This window comes from Hylaeus anthracinus, unplaced genomic scaffold (genome assembly GCF_026225885.1).
Source record: "Hylaeus anthracinus isolate JK02 unplaced genomic scaffold, UHH_iyHylAnth1.0_haploid 11989, whole genome shotgun sequence".
NCBI lineage: Eukaryota > Metazoa > Arthropoda > Insecta > Hymenoptera > Colletidae > Hylaeus > Hylaeus anthracinus.
Window position 1 is genome coordinate 14,883,454 of NW_026534337.1, and position 19,805 is coordinate 14,903,258.

General features: G+C 44.8%; 2 protein-coding genes across 4 annotated transcripts in view; one reads left to right on the forward strand and one right to left on the reverse strand.

The window, feature by feature from the left end:
* The first annotated feature begins 1,002 nt into the window (after positions 1-1,002).
* The window catches only part of LOC128887474 (protein Fe65 homolog), a 132,749-nt gene continuing 113,946 nt past the window's right edge, over positions 1,003-19,805 (forward strand). For 2 of the 3 annotated variants that reach the window (XM_054143416.1, XM_054143419.1), the window contains exons 1-2: positions 1,003-1,358; positions 16,565-16,621. The gene's annotated coding sequence lies outside the window, so the exon portion shown is untranslated. The remainder of the gene's footprint in view (positions 1,359-16,564; positions 16,622-19,805) is intronic. The other variant, XM_054143418.1, reaches the window with a different exon arrangement.
* Positions 15,553-16,149, reverse strand: LOC128887723 (cytochrome P450 6g1-like). Its single transcript, XM_054143924.1, has one exon. The coding sequence runs from the start codon at positions 16,147-16,149 to the stop codon at positions 15,553-15,555; it is 597 nt and encodes a 198-aa protein (XP_053999899.1).

Consider the following 19,805-nt stretch of genomic DNA (forward strand, 5'->3'; position numbering starts at 1 on the left):
CATGACTTCATCGATTACAGGTTCCGAGAACGTTGCTTGCCCGAAGTGTGTATATTTCCAAAGCTTCGATGCGTGCCTCGATCGCCGATGTAAACATTCAGCTTCTAACTCGTGCGTGACCTCGTCGAATGTTTCAGTACCGTGGTTGAAGCTCGTTCTACGATGATATACGTTATGTTCAAGACCCTTTCCATCGTATACAAAAACACGTAAACTATTGGATCATTCCAAGACTTACCAGCTCACTTGTCACGGTTTAAACAGCGAATAAATGAAGACGAAAGTAGCAGTACTCTTGTTACATTGTAACTTCGTGCCGCGTAACTGCCATTGCTTGCAACGCTGTCACCGAAGTCATTGACACACTCAATATATTCCATAGATTTAAAACGTTACAAAGAAATATTAATCTGAAACATCAGAACGATGTAATAATTAAATTAACAATTTTTAAGAACATTAGTTTCTCTACTACTGTCGTGAATAATTTTCCAACCAATTAATAATAATGGTGCTGTGCGTGACTAGGGAACCATACGGTTCAAACATGCATCGGTGGCAACTTCAAACAGCGAATTTGTAAGTTAACATTTAACTATCGAATTTATATCAAACGCTGTGAATAATTCCGTATCTACTTAGAAGTACGTTCGTCGAACAAAAATTAAGGTTATGTTCAAGTGTGTTCAATCGTGTATTTTTGACATTGATGAAGATATGAATTATAATAAAATTATATGAAACGAAAAAGTGTAAATTTAGCGAGAAGAGGACGCGTCCTTTGTGTACTATAGTTTTTCGTTGTTAACCAAGTACTATTTCGTATGCGAGCGAGTGTGAGAAGCAGAAATTTCGGACGATCGTTTCGATAGTTGTTATAGGGAGGATAATCGTGGAAATTAGCAAAACAGCACGTTAATCGAGAAACCAACATACCTGGACTGGACGAATAGTGGGGAGAATCCGGAGGGGTGGCCAATAGCGTTTGCGCGGGAGAAAGGCATCGAAACGGGGGACACATTCGTGGAAGGATCGTAGGAACGCGGTCGCATCGTCGCCCGGCAGCGCCGCGACGCCCTCGAGGCGAACTAGACGTTACGCTCCGTGCTCATCGCGAGGCATTTCGGCGTTTCTAACCTCGTCCTTGGCGCTGCTGCGCGTCGCTCCCTTCGTTCGTACAGTGTAACATAGTGCCGCGCGTCTTCTTTTTCGCTCCTCCTTTTCGTGCTCGTTTTTTCCTTGTTATCTGTGCCCGTTCGAGGTGAATGGTCCAACGGTGAACAAGGAAGAACCAGCTGACGCGGAGCCTAATTGTTTCGAATATCCAGCGAGGGAAATACTCCAGATTCGTATATAGGGTAAGCGAATATTATTTTTCTTCTGTTCGAATTATTTAAAATTATTCGCTGTGTCCCTTGTCCCTTTTTAATCGCTGTCAACCTTTCGTGTTCCCGGGTCGTTTGAATGCTGTTCCCTTTAAACTGACTCATTCTATAGGTCCGTTCGCGTGCCGTCCGACAATGTCGCGCGAAATTTTTAAAGTCAAACCGCATAAAATTCTTTATGCTCGCTTAATTCTGCGAACGAAACGACGATAAAGTAGCCAAATTACCGATAATTTTATTCATCGATGATAGAGTATACGTGACAGTTACACTGCTCGTGTTCTACGATCATTTTCTTTTCCAATTCGTTCTTACTCGCTGGAGAAAGCCTTCTCTCCTCTATATTGACGACTAATCACATATGTGTCACACGTTATCACCGTTTAAAAGCAAACGTTACCACGGTCACAGCAACGCAATCCTTATTTTACCGAGTGACTTTATCTCCTCTCCCGTGTACATATTACTCGAAATGTCCTTCTGTTCCAACGTTATTCAAATGCGTTGTTAACATTGGTCTTCACTCTTGCGTGAATTTGTGCTGAAATTTATTTCAAATGATGAACGACTGCCGTACTGCATTTTAATATTTTGCTTACGGAATCATGAAGAGGCGAAGAGCGTTGGAAAGAAGGCTCGACTTTAACGTGCCCTAAGGCAGTCTTGCTATTTTTATATCGCGTACGTTGGAAGGATAAAAACCTAGTTTACCTTTAAAAGAATAAAGAGTTTCCGCGTAGATGAAATCTCAAAGGGCATCGCGAAATTTCCAATTTAATCCAACTCCAGAAAGCAGATAGAATGTTCTCGATCCCATGCGATCGCTAATTGTTTGTTGTAAATAAATAGCCACTTTTATTCGAAATTTACGTCATAGCAGTTTGTTCAAAGTGACCTCCATTGTTAGTCACGCGCGCGTCAATACACCTTCAATGCCTGTTTCACGTGTTCAAACACTGTCGGTTAGTTTGCCATCGAATACTGAGCATTCATACGTTTTTGTAATTTCTACAAATTGTGTATCGATGTGGAAATAATTATAAAAACGAGGTTGCCCCACCTATGTTAATTTAATGTCTTTAACGTAGACGATTTATATAATTTAACGAGAGCTATCGGCCTACAAATGGACCAAATGTTTCGCGAACATATATATTCTTCAGGGTTTTATTCTTACATCCGAGACGTAGCTCGTAAATTTTACGACACCCTTCTAGACTCACCCCGTATAGAGGGCATCGGTGTAATTTTCCGTTTTTATCCTTGACACGGTTAATTCGCCTCGATAGTCGATAAGATAATCTGTCTCCGATTCTAAGGACACGCTCGATTTAACAGACTCGAGTCGTAGGCTCTTGGGCCTCGACGTAGGAACTAGAATTTTATATATTTTCATTGCGGCAGGTCGATACTCGGAAGTGCCTGCAGTTGTACGGCCGAGACCTTCCACGAAAGAATAAAATAAAGGCCGCGTACCGATAAGGACGAATTTGTACTCGAAATTCTTTTTAATTCTGCTCTTATCTATACACGTCCTTTAGCAAAAACTTCGAATCGATTTCTTGGAATGTTGAGAAATCTTGTCACGGGTTTTAAGGTTAACCCATTTCACTGTCGACTCATCTTACCTGCTTTGTCGTGTGTTTTTCATAGAGAAGTGCGCATACTTCTCCCGCGAACTTAAATCATCGCCGTGACACGCGAACGTTGTTCATTTTTCATTCCACTCGATCGGTCCTTACACTCGTAAAACGTCGCGTTACAGCTTGTCGAAAATTCCATATTACCCATGAATTTCCCCACGAAGCAACACGTCCGGAGATTAAATAAATCGTTTAGAAAATTACTGCAACGACGATCGGGGCGTCGATAAAAGGGTAGAAGAGCGACAAAGGGATGGATATGCAACCAGAGTTTCGCATCTCGGCTCAGTGGACCTCTTTCGCTCTTTCATGCTCTCGTTTCCATTCTCCCGAAGCGTCGAACGTGTCCTCCCGTACAAACGACAGAGTCGCTTTTGGTGCATTATTTTTTTCGTTCCCGCCCTTCGTTCTTCAATCTTCTTTTTTTTTTTACGCCGCATCGCGGGGTAAAAGAGACTGGCCACGGATGTTTTTTCTTCCTTCAAACCTCCACCCTTGTTCCTGGCCTCTCGTCTCGCTCGCACGAGTTCCCGAGTCCTCGCGTCCTGTCTTCTTTCCTCCAGGCTTTTCCTTTGTCTCCCTGGAAACCTTGCGGTAGTTATGCGACGTTCGGCCCAGCCGCTTGGCTGGTGGGGTTGGAAAAAGGGGAAGGGGGTTGACTCGAGGTTGTTGGTGGGGGCACCGGGCTCCAGAGTTGGGGGTGGAGAGGATACGGTCCTGAACGTGACTTGGATGCAATATTTAAAAGCGGGCACAACGTCAATACTCTGCTCTCTCACTCGCTCTCTCCTCTTTCTACCTCGGCTCCCGTCTCTCTTGGTTTCCTTCGACGACATCTTCCTGGATCCCTTGACGATCCGTTACAGGCCAAGACGATCCTGAATCGGTCGCTCGGTCTGACCTTAACCCGGCATCATCCCCTTAACCGAGCGAACCTTTCGCCCCGTCACGAAGGGAGCCTAATGTTTCCTTAAATTCGTAACTTCGTCCCTCTGAGCGAGACCGGTCGGTGGACGTCTACGAAATTTCTCCGTTTAACTTTCGTAGCCACGACGTTCTTCAAAAATCTCATTCGCCCGGGCCCTCTCGCTCGAAATCGAGCTAGGAACACGTCGAATTTCCACCGGAGAGACGAGTAAAATTTTATTCGAGTAATGGATCCATTTCGTAGACCTCGCTTCTTTTTTTTTAGTCCTCGTGAAAAATAGAGCACCCCGCTTGCTAACAAAATCCGTCGAACGTTCAGCCCTAATGAAATAAGGGCGCGATAATTCAGCCGGTCCGGTGGTTAAACATTCGCTCGCGGGACAAGAATTATTGCCAGGGGACGCCTTTGCTAATATTGCTTCTTCGGGAATACTTTATCAGTTTTTGACACGCCTCGGTAATTCACGTCTAATGTCTTCCTCCGCGGCGGTCGTGCCGGAAGAGAGGATCGTTTCTGCCTACTTCTGCGAGCGCGAAGAGCGAACGAGGTGTGAAAGAGAAAGACGAACGATCGGGCGATATAAAAGGGCGAGGAAATGCAGGAAGTTATGACAATTATGAGAGGAGGAGGAAGAAACGTCGGGGATGTGCGACGGCTCGTGAAATGAAATCGGGACGCGCCGAGCCCGATCGTTTATAAGTTCGACGAGCGAAATTCCTCTTTTCGTTCGTTGCCTTTTTCCCTCGTGTTTTCTCTGTCCCGGCGCACACACCGACGGTAAATGGACTTCCTATAATCCAATTAAGACATTACCCTCCAGAGGATGGAGTTAAATACGCTCGCGTCCCGACAGAGGATTTTTGGTAGCGGCTATTAACGAAAACAAAACATCTTAAGAATGATTCGATTACGCGTGCGATTCGTTTTCCTTTGCCTGGTTCTTCCATCCCGTTTGTCGTTTGATGACACGTGATCCGACGTCCTTTCACCGTCGAGTCCACGGGGAAATTTTCAAACGCCGTATGCGGGTCACGAATGAGAAGATCCCTGTGCTGTACACCCGTCTACTGTGTTCTAATTAAGAGGAAACTATAAAGTTTAGCTCGCAATGCTTGCGCAGCTTTCCAGACTTTCTTCCTCGCCCGCCTTCGAATTCAGCAATTTTGGCGATACCGCTGAAATTCGTGAAACGATATTTCAATTCATTTACCGTACCAGTCGCAAAACCCCTGCTCGGCATTTTTAACTTCTCCAACGTCTACGGACCACTTCCTTCTTACTGTTTAACTTTGATTCCGTTATGTATAGAATATATACTCCTTTGTGGAAAGTTCCCCCCGTGTTCTCTATTGAAAATACGCGACGTTACGACAATGTTAATTGGGTTTTCGACATCGTAATTGCTGAAGTTTCTGTCGCGCTCGAGTTCTGGACAGGCAAAGTTTCGTTTCGGATTTGTATCGAGGATTTTCTTTTCGGTGCTTTCGCCGTATTTCTCAGTTTAATGGAATTAATCTAACTGTTCGTTGTCGTTGATGTATTTACGGAATGATTGAATTTGTCGTTAGTCTCTAGTTCAATTGTTCGGATTACAAGTTGATATTGTAAATGCACTTTTATAACTGTAGGAGTCTAAACGAAAAATAAGGCACGGGGTTTCGAAGTCACGATCCTCGGATCCACAGTCGACCGCTTTACCTACAAGACCAATCCCGTACCCTACGTTTCGTGTTCTTATTTGACTCCTTATTGTTGGGTATGGGAGGCGCGGATACTACATAACCATGTTCATACCGTGATCGTTTTCTTCAATTAGCATAAATCCAAGTATATATGTATATATATATATATTTTATTCGTCTTTTCATTCGATGATAGCTAAATAGAGCTCTAGAGCTGATTATGTTACACGGCTCTGGCACGACTAAGGGCTGGCGGGTTGAATTTATGGTGACCGTTACGAGACTCAGCTTCTCGGAATTCGTAAAATTTAGAGGCTTATTTCTTTAGCGAAGCGCTGTAGGAAGCCTTTCCCCTCGCAGAAAGAGGTGAAGCAGCAGGTAAAGCGTTAACACCCTCTGCTCGGTCTTACTTTACACCCTCTTGCGCACAGCTCAGCATTGTCAGTCGTTCTCCAATATCGCTTTATACGAAATTTAATCCGAGATTATGTCTTTTTATTTACAAGCTTAAAAATATTTTCAGGGACCCATCTATACATTTTGTATGGTATTGCTACCATCTTCATTTTATATGCGTTTGGTCCTCCGCAAAACGAGTTTGTAGACCCGTGACGTAGGAAAAATTTGTCGCGGAACAAACAGGAGATACGATAGCTGCAACGGAAGAAATATTCATATTTCTTCCTTATTTCGACGTCTAGAAAAATGTGTTCCAGTTCCAGTCCCTCGTACATTCTCTCTTTTTACTTCGTTTCACGCCCACGCCCTTGCCCTTGACTTTCTCACCCTACTTGCCTTCGGATCCACCTTATTCCAAGCTTAATTCGCGAAAGGAACGGTCGATGAAGGGCGTGTCTGGATGTTCGAGACGATCAGTTAGGAGGGAAGAAAAATTTTAGGGTTACCTGGGAAATTCTTTTCTTTCTTCGCGTGCATTTAATCGAATCGAAGATCACGTACCACGAAAATAATATTTCCTCGATATTACTGTTTCTTCGTTTTCGTTTCTTTGCACGCAAAACAGTATCGTAAATGGATCCGAATCCTAATCCCTATTCCGGCCATTTTATCGTAACTCGCGATTTGTTCAAGGATCCGAGCCCAGGGAAAGTTCCAACGAAATTTCATACCTGTTTCAACAGGATGTCGCGTCGCGAAGAGTATTGCGCGTAAAGGAACAAAGTTTTTTATTCCAAAAGAAACGGTCGTATCGCGGCGAGTTTACATATTCATGGCGCACTTCTAGTTTCGTTATTACCGGTTTGAAGTTAATGCCTGCAATGCATACTCGAGCTTATTCGCGACGTTTTCGCCAAGGACTATCTGTAATCAATATTTGCGTGTTAGTCTCACGTGAAACGGTAACTGCTATTGACCAGAACGCCGCTTGGTTCTCAGCGTCGTTTCCTTCGATAACGGCCCCATAAGGATTCCGAAAGGGATCCTCGAATCTATAGGTTTACACTTAATTCTGATACTACGGCTACTCCGGAGACTCTCGCTTAGATAGTAACCGAGCCTATGGCGCTGGATTTATGAACTTGCCGCGGCGCCCCTATCGAATTCAATAATGGACCGATGATTTACGAAAGTCGATGAAGTATAACAACGTGGACCGTGTACTCGACGGATTCGGTTAAAATATTCAACGGGAACGAGAAGAAGAAAATACTTGGAAGATTAGCGAAGACTTCATTTATCTTTCACTGGAAGCAGAGGAAGAGAAAATAAATGCCTTTCGTTGGTCTAACGCTATACGCAAAGGGCCAAGACGGAGCCGAGTGAAATATTTATTTTAACGCGTCTGTAATTACGTATTGCACCCTGGTAGCGTGCAATTTAGCCGTTGAATGTGCCTGCATCACGGCAAGAGTTTGCAATTCGTGGGCAGCGAGCCTCACGAGAAAATTGCAGTGAAAAGACGGTTTAAAGTAACGGCACGAAATACCGAAGCTAACAAATTTGGCCGGATAAGGCGCGCAGCCATTATAGGTAGACGGAAAATTCTAATGGAATTATAAATTCCTTGAATAATTAAAATCTGAGATATTACCGTCGTCGTAAAAGGAAAATGACACGAGGAAAAATGGAACGACATGTGGTACGACAAGAATCGTAATCGTAATGAAATTACTCGACTGGTTGGGGTAAACTGATCTTCCTCAACGCGGATGATACTAATTTCGACGTGGAACTCGGCTCGCAACTCTCTCCATCAACTTAGTCCTGGACTTTGTCTACGCAACGATGGTTTACAGAAACCTCTTTACGTTGTATTACAGCGGGCCAAGTAACAGAGGGAGTCTCCCGAGAACTTTCGACCTGGAAATTCAATTTCCATTCGCGAGCTTCGTAGCGACGTCTCGCGACCTTTTTTCCTCCTTTCTCTTTACTGCCTCTTCGCCTCCTTTTTTCACGGATCTTATCTCACCCGGGAGACGCGGAACACCTAGGCAGACGATGCTTCTCTTTTTTATTCTTTGCTTCTCGCGTGTTAAGAGCGAGAGGAACAAGAGAAACGACGAGGGGAGGAAAATGCGCGTAGATGATAAGAGGAACGACAAAAGGAACCTCCCGTTCCAGGGACAGTCGCGCAAAATGGATTCTTGTCAATTCGTGAAATGGAATTTGGCGGCCCAAAGAAATAGCAATTCGAGAACATTTTCGAATTGAATCTGATTTTATTCGGTAGCCGTAGAAACAAATTACGCGAGAGACGTATCTAACGCGAAACGAGATATTAAGTTTTAATTGTTCCAATCGATAGATATTGTAGGAGTCTAAACGAAAAATAAAGCACGGGGATTCGAACCCGCGATCCTCGGATCCACAGTCGACCGCTTTACCTACGCGACCAATCCCGTACCTTACGTTTCGTGTTCTTGTTTTGACTCCTTATTGTTGGGTATGGGAGGCGCGGATACTACAATATTAAAATATAGAAAAATACCTCACGATTATTTATTTAATTTATTTTTATTCTCAACTTTTCGTGTTCGGAAATATTAAGTCGCTAAAGTCTATTCAAAATTCTATTACCAGTTTTGGATCCACCTGTGTTAGATCACCCCGTAACTGAAACGATAATTCGCTTGCGGTATTAGTAATCGCAACGAGTTCCAGAAACATAAATTTTCGCGAGGGTAGTTCTTCGTTTATAGTATAAGGCGCCGCTGTTCACGGTAGCGTTTCGCTACCGGAGCTCCCGACTGTTTCGAAAATTCAGAAACGTCAGGTCTCGTGGATTTTATTTTATGATTCTCTTCTGGGTAACGGTAAAAGAGAGATCGATCTACGGCGTAACTTTATGGCCGGGAGTAATACAAACTGGATGATGGGAACCGCGCCATCGACAGCTGTCAGACGTATAAAATACCTTGGTCCGTCGTGTTCCATGTGCGGAGTGTAAAAGTTTTAAAGTCGGGAAATGCTCTGTCGAGTCTACGCGCGAGCTTTGGTGCTTCTATTTCTTAAGGGGGATAGCATTCTGGAAAAAAGCTACAAAGGTTGCCTGTTCCTTCGATGAGATACACCAACGTAGCGTTCGTATTAGAAATCTGATTTCGTTGGAATTTCATCTTTCGCGAAAGGAGTTACTCGGTTATTTATACGATCTCCTGCGCAGCTCGTGTCGAGAACTAGCGCGAGGATTAACCCAATATTCTCTGTCCTAGTGCTTTGTCAAGAGATTACTCGACGGTTTGGATAACGTACCTCTAATATTCTGGTTAGATTGACCGGAAATGAAGATCGTGTCTCGCATAGGGGAGGGAGTACACCTGTTACGCCCTCGAATGGCCGGCACCTCGCGGACGCAGGCATGCATATGCATAATGCGCGTCGAGGAACTTTGCTAGCGAACAGAAACAATTCCCCGGTACCCCGTTATTCGCCAACGAGTATCCATTCCTATACAAAAGACGCTCATGAATTTTCACCGTCTCTTGTTGAGCAACTTTGAACCCTAAAGCTGTTCCATGCATTCAACAATTTCGACACCTCCATTCAGGAAAGGTTCTATTGTAACAGGAGCCAGCTTATTCTCCTTTCTCCGGACAATATTGAGGTTTGTACCGTCCACCGGTTCAAGGGTGATGCTTAAAGGCTGATGTCCTATCGCTATCCCGGTATCTCGGTGAGACTAACTGGCAGAAAGGGTCGCGTCCCCAATCGGTGTGACGCTGTACACGTGTGTTGATTCGTAAGTCCGCGACGCTGTCACGTTGCGTGGGTGTGCGTGCACCATCTTTGCTAGAGACCAGCTACAGAGGGATAACACCACTTTATGTCCCTGGGAGGTCGTAAAGATACCGGGAGACGTGCCTCCACTGCCTTTTCCTTCCTCTCTTCGGCGTCGGAGCAAACTCCGCGTGTCCACTCGCTTCGCGCACGCGGCGAACCTACGGGAACTCAAAATCAGGCGCAACAAAATCGCCCTCAACGGGTCCCGTTTCGCACGTACGACGAACAATCGATCGATTCATTTATTAGCGGACCGGGGACACGGCAAATAAGGCAGGGAGGACCAGCTGTGCGTGTGTGTTTGCTTTGGGGTTAAATCGAGTTCGATAAACGATGGGGCAATCTCCGATATATTTTTGTTTAATCACTGAAACAGTTTCTTTATTATTAGTCTAGAATATCAAGGGGAAAAATAATCCACCGGTCGTCGAACGGTCTCGAATTGAATTTAAAAGCACGCGTCGAGCCACCGTGATCAAGGGGAATTATTTAGGGTAGATGATAATCGCTGGGCGTCGGAATTTCGTTCTCCGCGGCGCGCGAACGGACCACTGTGTTCTCGAGGTATTTCTCGATACTGGCCAACGGATGGTGGCCGTTTTATCGACTAGGAAACAGCAGCGAGTCGTGCATTGTGACTGACCAAGATTAAAGCCATTGTTTTCGCGTTTGCTCGAATTGAATGACCCAAGGGAGGAGGAAGAAATAGGAACTCGTCCCGAAAGCAGCTTCTGTTCACTCGCTACACGTACCGACGACCGTACGTGCATGGCTTTCGTTAATTTCCGGGTAATAGAAGCCCGTGCCTTATATCAACGAGCTACTTTTGTCGGCAGTTTCACGGTACCGACAGGATTTTATTGCCGCTCGAACTGTATCTATTTCGGTTCATTATTGCGCGGAAGATTCGTTTTACTTTCGCTCGGACGGTCGGTCGTGTGATCGATATTTTATTAACTGACGCTATTTGTTGGCTCTTTTGACGCGACGTGTTCCATCGCGTGGTCATTGTTTCGCGTACAAACCGAACGAAGCTAGCCTACTTTCCACTGAAAGCTATCGGGGTCGATGCATAAGTTCGTGGCAATTTATTTTAAACGCAATTTTCTTCTAAAAGGGATCACTCGAGAGGTTTTCCCTATAATATTACTTTCGTTGTCCTTTTTCATACCAAAGTTCTGAATGCGGCACTCTCAAAGTAATACACAACGCACGCCCAAGAAATCCTTTTCAGGGCAAGGATACTTGGCTGAACCGAGATAGCACAGTCGGGGAGTCCAAATATATATATACATAGCATTTAATTGGTGTGTAATTCGCCGTTTTTTTTTTTTTTTTTTAATTTTATTTTGAGAAAAGAAAGAGACACGGCGAATTATGCGCCAACCCAATGCAATTTTCCTAGCGGTGCGCAATTTTTCAACGTTCAGACCAGACGGGGAAGTTTTCGACGAACGAAGAGCCGAGTAATTTGCGAGAGAATCGTCACGCTGCGGATGTCGGGTGTCCCTAATTCACGGATTGACTCGAACGAAAATGACTTATTCTCTATAATCTGCCACCGTAACCCGTGCTCTCGCAAAAGTTTCGCCAGCTAAATGAACCTCTAAATCACTCAGAGACGATTTATTATCGTTATTACGCGTCGTCGCGTGGTGGGAGGCTGCCAGAACCAGAAAAGCGAATAAAAAACGAGAAACAGATAGGCGGACGGAGAAAGAAAGAGAGAGAGAGAGAGAGAATGGAAGGGAGCGGGGAAAAAACAGGATTGGCGTTAGTGTTTACCCTCCAGTTTCCCGCGGGAATCATCCGTTGGTAGCACTGAATGGCACTATCTGCTTCACCCCCTTCGCCCGGGTACGGCAGCAATGTTTCAAACCTTTTTGTGTTTTTTTTTTGCACACTCCACTCTCCTACCAGTTCTCGTTTGGTACATTCCTTTTTTATTCGCGGCGGCCCAATCTCAAAAATTTCCGCTATAAATCGGGTTATACGCAGAAATGAAATTTCCCAAAATCAACATCTCCAGCGATCGACTGAAAGCTTTCGCAATCCTCTTATCGACGGTGGACATCATCTTGAGGGCCGAGAAAATACCGATAATCGAACTTTTCCGACCCCCAATGGTTGAAATGAAATAAAACGAGGAAAAGGTCGCATCATTGATACGTGCATACTTCGCAAAACAATCTCCCAACTTGTACCCCATTTTTGTAGCTTCGTGGTAGGTTCGAGCCATTATATTAAATCGCGCGACGCTCGTTATCGAGTTAACGCGATTCACATTTAATATCCCCGGGTCTGTTGTATCGGGAATCACGGTTTTTCGATATCAGCGGGAAAAATCGACCAATCGTCGAGCCGATATTTTCCGGAGTCGTTATCCGCGGCGTGTGCGTCGAGAGGCGCCGACGTGGATTATAGGAAAACGCGCGAAGGAGGAAATCCGTGTACGTATATAATCGAACGAACTCCAGAAGGAGAAAGCTAAAGGGAAGTCGGGGCGGAAGGGCACTGGGGGTGAAAAGAGAAAGAGGATCCCAGCAGAAACACCGAAAGAGGGGGATCCTTTTTCAGGACGATGCCTAGCTCCTAATTGCATGCCAGAGAGTGACTGCATCTCCTCCCTTTTCCCTGCTATTTTCACCCTCTCTATTGCACTCTCATTCTTCCTCGCGCACGCGGTGAGTATTTGCAAGCTGCCCACCTCCCCCAACGGCACGCCACTCCGGAAACGTGGCATAAGAAACGTTATTGCGCCACTCCGTGAAATTTCCTGGAACGACCCCGCTGCTATCCCCCTTTCTCCATTCCGTTACCGCCAACCCCCTGCAACCCTCGGCGACGTGCATTCGGAAAAGGCTTCGAGCAAGTATATTACGCTCTCGGTTGACGTTCTTCCGGGTATCCTTCCAACCATGACGCTAATATCGTCGAACACGACCAGAGAAATACAATGCTTGGGAACGAGAACGAAAGCAGACGCCAAAAGTCGGGTTAAGGTAGCCGAAGAATTTATTTACCGCACCTGCAGAGCGTTTAAAAAGGTTGCGTGGTAACAGACGTCGTTATAATTTGAATCTTTCCTTAACGGAAGGTGCTTCAAAGTTTCGAGGAGGTATTAATTTTTTCCCACTTTCTGATTACTCTTGATTAGAGTTCATGGCTTCCGTCGTACCGATTCGCAATCAATTTAAGCTATCGGACCTATTGGCGATTCGTTAATACAGAATGAAAGCAAATCGTTTTGGCGGAGGGGGGAAGGTGCGAGGTCGGAGAAGAGGACGTGCCTGATGGGATTTAAACGTCAATACCAGCATGTTCCGAGCGTCCATTAAAGAGGATGAATTTATTGCCGTAGCTTTAGTCAAAAACAATCGAATTCGTCGCGTTTATCTCGGTGCCATGTTCTCCTAGTAATATTCCATTTAAGAGGATTAGTTTGCTCCGTAATTTTCAATTTACTGCATCGTCGTTGTCATCGTCCGTTTTAATTAAATCAAGCTTCCTCGCGCTTCTCCCGTTCGCGAGCGTCACTCGCTCCGCGATGTCATTCCACCTTTGGCTAATATTTTTACAAAATTTTCGTTACTCCGCCGCGCAGTTTCGTCGTCGCGATCAAATTTACGCCCCCAATATCGCGCATGATATTTTTATACTGCTAGGGGATGGCGGGTTCCCTGTCTTGACTCGGTTCAGGGATAGCAGCAGTCCTGTACCTGTTGATCCCGTGCCTAGGGATCCTCGATCCGTTCCGTCCGTCCTTCTGCGCTCAGGAGAGGGGTAAATAACTGTCGGCAGGGCCGGCGGGGGTGGAATTATGCTGGGTTCTCGAAAAGCAATAAAATAAATCATGCTACGCGAGGACACACGTTGCTGCTGTATCCGCCTTCTCTTTCTCTGTCCTTTATCCTCTTTCCGCGCCTCGATACGGAGGAGAAACCTACCTAGGTGACTTCTCCCGCGGGAAATCAGAGAAAGATGCACTACGACGCGAACACCCACTTCCTCCCCTTCCCACGACTACGTTTCTCTTGCTGGTCGTGCTCTTCGGCTGGTCCTCTCCTCTCTACAGATAGACGTCACACGTTTTCGCTTTCCGCGAACACGTGTGCCCTCCCTGCGTTTTCTTGTTTCGATTTAAAGTACGGTCCTTTACGCGGTAAAATTAACGTAATCGGAAAACAACCACGAGATTTGAAATAAATCGAAATCGTAACTCGGGAACAGGCTAGAATAGGGTGCCACGTTTGTTTCAACCCTTTTTATTGATCTTGCGTCCTCGATCTGCCGCTGAAGTGCGTCCCACGCGATGAGATACACACTGTGTATCTAGTGACTTCAAGCGACGGGGACACTTTGTGCTTTGTCGAGGCGACGTTAAACTCGGGTCTCTCGTGTAATTCACCGCGAACACTGTTCCATGATTTAGATGACAGGAAATCCAATCGTCGTTTGATCGTTTAATGAATCGTTAAGCATCGGATTCATTTCCATTCGATGGTTTAACAAAGTTCACGAGCAAGAGTCGCTGGCCTGTGATCGTTATTATTTACTTGGGATTTAACGCACTCGTCGACGGGCAGGAGCATCGATAAAAAGAATTTAATAGTTCGAAAATAATCGAGTTGTTGCCGCTTCGGTGGTCCGACGAACATTGTTCTATATAGAAAGCGTTTCAAAGGCATTTTCGTCCCCATTATGGTCACGTATTAAGCTCCGGAGCTTTATTTACGTGAAAGCTGCCTGGTTGGAATCGGCCTCTATCTCCTGAGAGCGGTGTTTCGGCTGATAGATTCTAGAGAGTGTTTCGATGAGCCTTTGAACCAATCCTGGCCACAAGAGGGTGAAGAGTCGGAGGTCGAAGATACGCGTTAGGGTGAAGAGCAAATACGAGCTGCGGTGGCGGTGGTGAGACGAATAATCCAGGGTTGCGATTCGAACAAGTTTCAACTATTGAGTCAAGGTTTAGCGCTCTTTGGAAACACATTAGAGCCTCTATTGTGCGGACCGATAGAGGGTATAAATAATATAAGCGAATGTGGTTTTTATTATTTTGCTAACCCCTCAGATTCTTTCAGACAACGATTTGAACATTCAAAGCGCGAAACGATTATCTCGCGAGGAAAAAAATTTCCAACGCAAACGTTTAATTAACAACGAACGCAGTTGCATTTTCGGACGCACGTTCCTGTTTTTTAACGGAACCGTTTTTGAGCTCGTCGTTCCTCCGCGAGTTTGTCGCGTCTCCGCATACCCGACGAGTCAGACAATGAGATATACGTATAAAATGTAAAATGTATGCGTCCATACATGTACAGTTCGCCTAGTTATGTGTACATGGCGATGGTGAACACGAGAAACCACTCAGAGAACCTGTTCGAGTCGCTACGTTCCGAGACGCGTCAGACAGACTTTGCGTTTGACGTTCACGTGCGTGAATTATATATATATGTAATGTTTCTTATTCTGATTTATTTTTCATAAAAGAAAACATACGTATATCATGTATATAAGATTAGATAAGTATAAGTATCGAGTTGCGTTATTCTGATACGTTTGAAACAGGTAAACAAATAAATCTGATAAATCTAGTATATCTAGAATTTTTAAAAGTTAAACTAAAAATAATAAGGATTAGTTATAATTCTATTTGAAAAGATTGCACACGATTATTCAAATTTTCGAATGTTCAGGCCAGCGGTCGACACAACCTCCCCGGTGAATTTCGCGAAAAATGTCTTCAGTTCCGTTTCGTACTTGTCGCTGGTCTTCAATCGTCTCTCCATGAAGTCCTCGAATTTCTTGCATACATCTTTGACAGTCGCGAAAAGGATTTTCAATCTCATGTTGGAAAACGCGTAGGTTAAACGTTTTCTTCCGATCGACCATTTCTCACAGGAATTGAAGAACGGGTGATGGGATAATAAAGGATCCGCCTCGGGATTAATTTTTAATGCGTTCTCGTGAAACTTTGGAAAGCTGGTCTGCAAAACAGCCTTCACTAACTGAGGTTCGCAAACCATAAGCGCGGGGCTCGTCATTTGGTAGAGCCCAACCATGCTGACATTCTTGGTATCTTCGTATATCTTGCGATGTAACTCTGAGACACTCGACTTCATACTTATTACCGGTAACGAGTGACCAAACGGCGGTATTAATCCCATGACTATTGGAATTCCACGCCTCTTCCAATAGATGTACTTGTTTATCAAGTAGACGGTGATCAGGGTCAGTGCCCCGACGAGGAGGCTCAAACTCAAAGTCATTTTTCCCTCACTCGCACGAGGAGAAAATCTTAACGATCCTCTAAGCTTATATTCTCAGCAACTACTCAACTAATCAAACGCAATTCGTTGATATATGTGTCAGTTAAGCGATACACATAAGTGTTACAACTCGCAAGTAAGTCTCGCTTATCTTCATTCGCTGGACTGTCATGCACTTATGCAACCAGTACATGTGATATATCTTCGACACCTTTGCTATCTTTCTTCTATTAATTTATCGTTGTTAACCGCTGAGTGTTTCACTTATCTAACGTTGCAGTTTGTAACGCTTAGAGAACAAACGATAACGACAATATACTCCTAGCCTATGCCATTTAGGAACCAATTGACCTTGCGATGCTTCGTTGATTCCCCTATCTGAATATGTTAAACGAAACTACGTTTTCTGTTGCAGATATACCCTGTTTAATGCAGTGGCCTCTTGGAAACGGCGAACTTTATGAGAACTTCGGTAAGTACTGTACGCAGATTCGTAATTTATTCTCGTTCAACAATGGTGTCCAGGCTAAAGGCTAGGCTCCACTAATTCTGTTCGTTTTCACACTAATGGAACTATCGGAAAACTGTTTTGTTTGGCGGGGAACTCTTATTGCTCCGCTACGAGATGCTCCAGCCGTTGCATGCGATAGATAAATAAGGAAAGCGCGTCCTTGAGAGCGCTCGAACTTGGCGAGCAGTTTATACGTACTTTATAGCAATACTTTCTGCCTGAATTTATATAGCGATCGATCGCGATAAACACTAGTTTCTTAGACCTTGGATGAATCGGAAATAACGGTTTATAAAATGGTTGGAAGCGATCGAACTTCTCGCGAGCAAATGTGGGCTAAATTTTTATCATAGAAAATACACGAAGATATATTACGTGCACTGCATATCAGCTGATCTCGATCATTCGAGTATTCTCCTTAAACAGGGTTTCGAGAGAGTTTAATTGATTGACAAACGCGTTTAGTAATCTATTAAAGTCCCTTAGGATTGTAGCGGGGGGATTGGGTCGCAGAACCAAGAGGGACAAGTTAGAGTAGGTGCTAAAGAGCTTTAAGAGCGTGTAGCAGTGCGTTTTAGCGTAGTTTAATCATTCGATAAATGCATTATATTGAAGCGAGTCCTTGTATTCAACCAGCTTGTTCGTCCATTTCGAGGGTAGTTAGGAAACTCGAGTTCCGTTAACGCGCAAATTAATTTACCATCGAAGGTATCGATTTGTCAGTGAATTTTACATTCTTGAAAGTCTATTAAATGCAGTTTAGGTGTAGGCTGCCTACGATAAGGTATCCTCTCGCCTCTCTTTACCTCTCTGGTCTCTGCCAAAGGCAGCCTCTACGTAATTAAGTCGAGCCCACAGCAACGTCGCTTCCATTGTGCGGGGCAAATGGGCTGTTTAGCCCGGATACATGACTCCATCCCCCTGTTATTGTGCATGTACCGACGCAATCGATCACCAACCCTCCTGATTCTCGCTCTCTCTGTCTCCCATCGACCATCCCTCTTCCGCCTACGCTGTACCAACCTTCCTCCCCGAACCTGTTCGCTTATCCAATCCCGATAGCGTAAAAATTCTCACAATCGCGCAGAAATACGGTCCGACCTCCGAAGAAAATATTTACACACTGGGAGCGAAATGTTTTCGTTAATTGTTTAACGCTGCAGTTGAAAGGTTGCGCGGTCCTCTTCGGTAGGAAATTACGAGCACTCGGCGTAGAGAAGAGATTCCCCGTTACGTTTTCATCGAGAAAAAGTTCCTACGGCAGTCTTCGCCTTGAAACCTTAGAAACATCCGGCAGCTTATCTGCGAGAAAACGAGTTTTTAGTTTCATTCGAATCTGGCCGAACGGAATCCGATTCGACGGTAATAATACACGGTGTACGTTTTCTCTTTCGAAAGCGTATTCCTGCAAACAGTTCGGGCACAGATCGCGCGAGAGGGAAACGAAAATATTGTTCCACGAAGATACACTTCGTTCGTGCCGGCTGCGTGACACTCCTTGTCTTCGTACGTATGTGTACGTCTGTGTGTACTTATGCTGAAGTGTACCTGACTGGTGGATAGGAAATCCAGTTGAAACGAATTCAGGAAAATCCTCTCTGGGGAGTGGACGACGATTCGTGCTGCTTCCTCGGAGGAGTCTCGGCGAACTCTTTGACACGGGACACTTTAAAAACGTGCGAGGAATATCTCAAGTACGCCACTTTAGTGGTAACGGCTCGCTCGGATGATAGGGAGCTCCTTTTCGCTTCTGTCGACGTCAAATTACTTCCCGCCGAAGATCGGCCCTTTACGGTTCTTAATTTAAATCGTGATTTCTTTTCATAAATATTTCGCCCCGCCACTGTAGCCAGATATTTTTCCTCGTTTCGATCGAAGCGTCGCGGAAGCTGCTGCGATCCAAGTATCACAGGTGCATCCCTCTATATTTATTTTGTTTTAATTTAAATACGTTTTCCGAGAAGTTTGGTTCGTCGTGTTGGATAGTCGTCTGCTACTTTCGCGATTGCAGAGTTTGTTATCGCGTTTGTAGTTTCAAGCTTTTGTATTCCTGGAGAATATATAAGAAAGAGAAGCTCGCGGTAACTTTCAAGCATCGAACGAATCTAGTCTCACGGGTAACTTTCGCGGTGCGGCGAACTTTCGACGACACGTCGCGAATATTTCACGTGCGTGGAAAGAATGCGCGAACCCAGTCGCGAGGTTGGTTATTCGTGCGAGAAATGGAACGGATTCGGTCGTAGATGACGAACGGCGTCAATTACCTTGGATCACGTGCGTTCCGAGGCTCGTGTAAGTCGGATATTGGACGGCCATCAATGGCGGCCCTGTCATTAGGCCTCGTTTCTATCGATCAGGTGCGGTTTGGGAACCACCTGACGCTTCGAGAATCCGCCTCGTTTCTGAGGAATTACACGTTGTTCGCTGCAGATGCACCGATTCCTCGTTGAATAATGGCTTCTCGAAACTAGGAAACCTTGTCACGAATTCTTCGAGCGATAAATCAGCCGACGAAACATCGTTTCAGCGTTGCGCATACTTCATGAGGCTACTCCACAATTCTGGGCTGGGGTTCTATTTTGATATATCCGATATATTTATATAGGCTTACACAATAAAATACGAATACTTGCTTTAAAACCGTGCGTCGAATCGACGAGATCGCTCGCTAAGGGGAATAGAAGCATTCTACTGCACGAATTTCAAAGATTCACGAGCAGCGTTCTCTTCGATCAAATAATACCGATACTCCAGGGGCTGCATTATTGAGACGAATTGTTTTCGTTATTGTCTCGACGTATTCGTATATTCGATTTTCCAATGTTGCGAGGAGATAGCGAAGAGCACTTATCCGGAGTAGCGCCGAGTAATTCCAATCTGAATGATCGATGTAAAAATGTAGGAAGTTTCGTATGAAGTTGTCTGTCAACGCGTCAATCACCATCACGGCTCTATTTTTTGCGATGGAACGACAGTTTGCAGCCGCTTCTATACGGATTACAGGTCCCCAAAAATTGAAGTAATCCGACGAAGCTCGCGTCATTTCAACGTCATATCGATATTTTATTTTTGTCCTTTCCACCTCCCGTCAATTTACAAGCGTAACGCAAAGAAATTAATGCGCGATGCTTTGTACAGTTGGTAG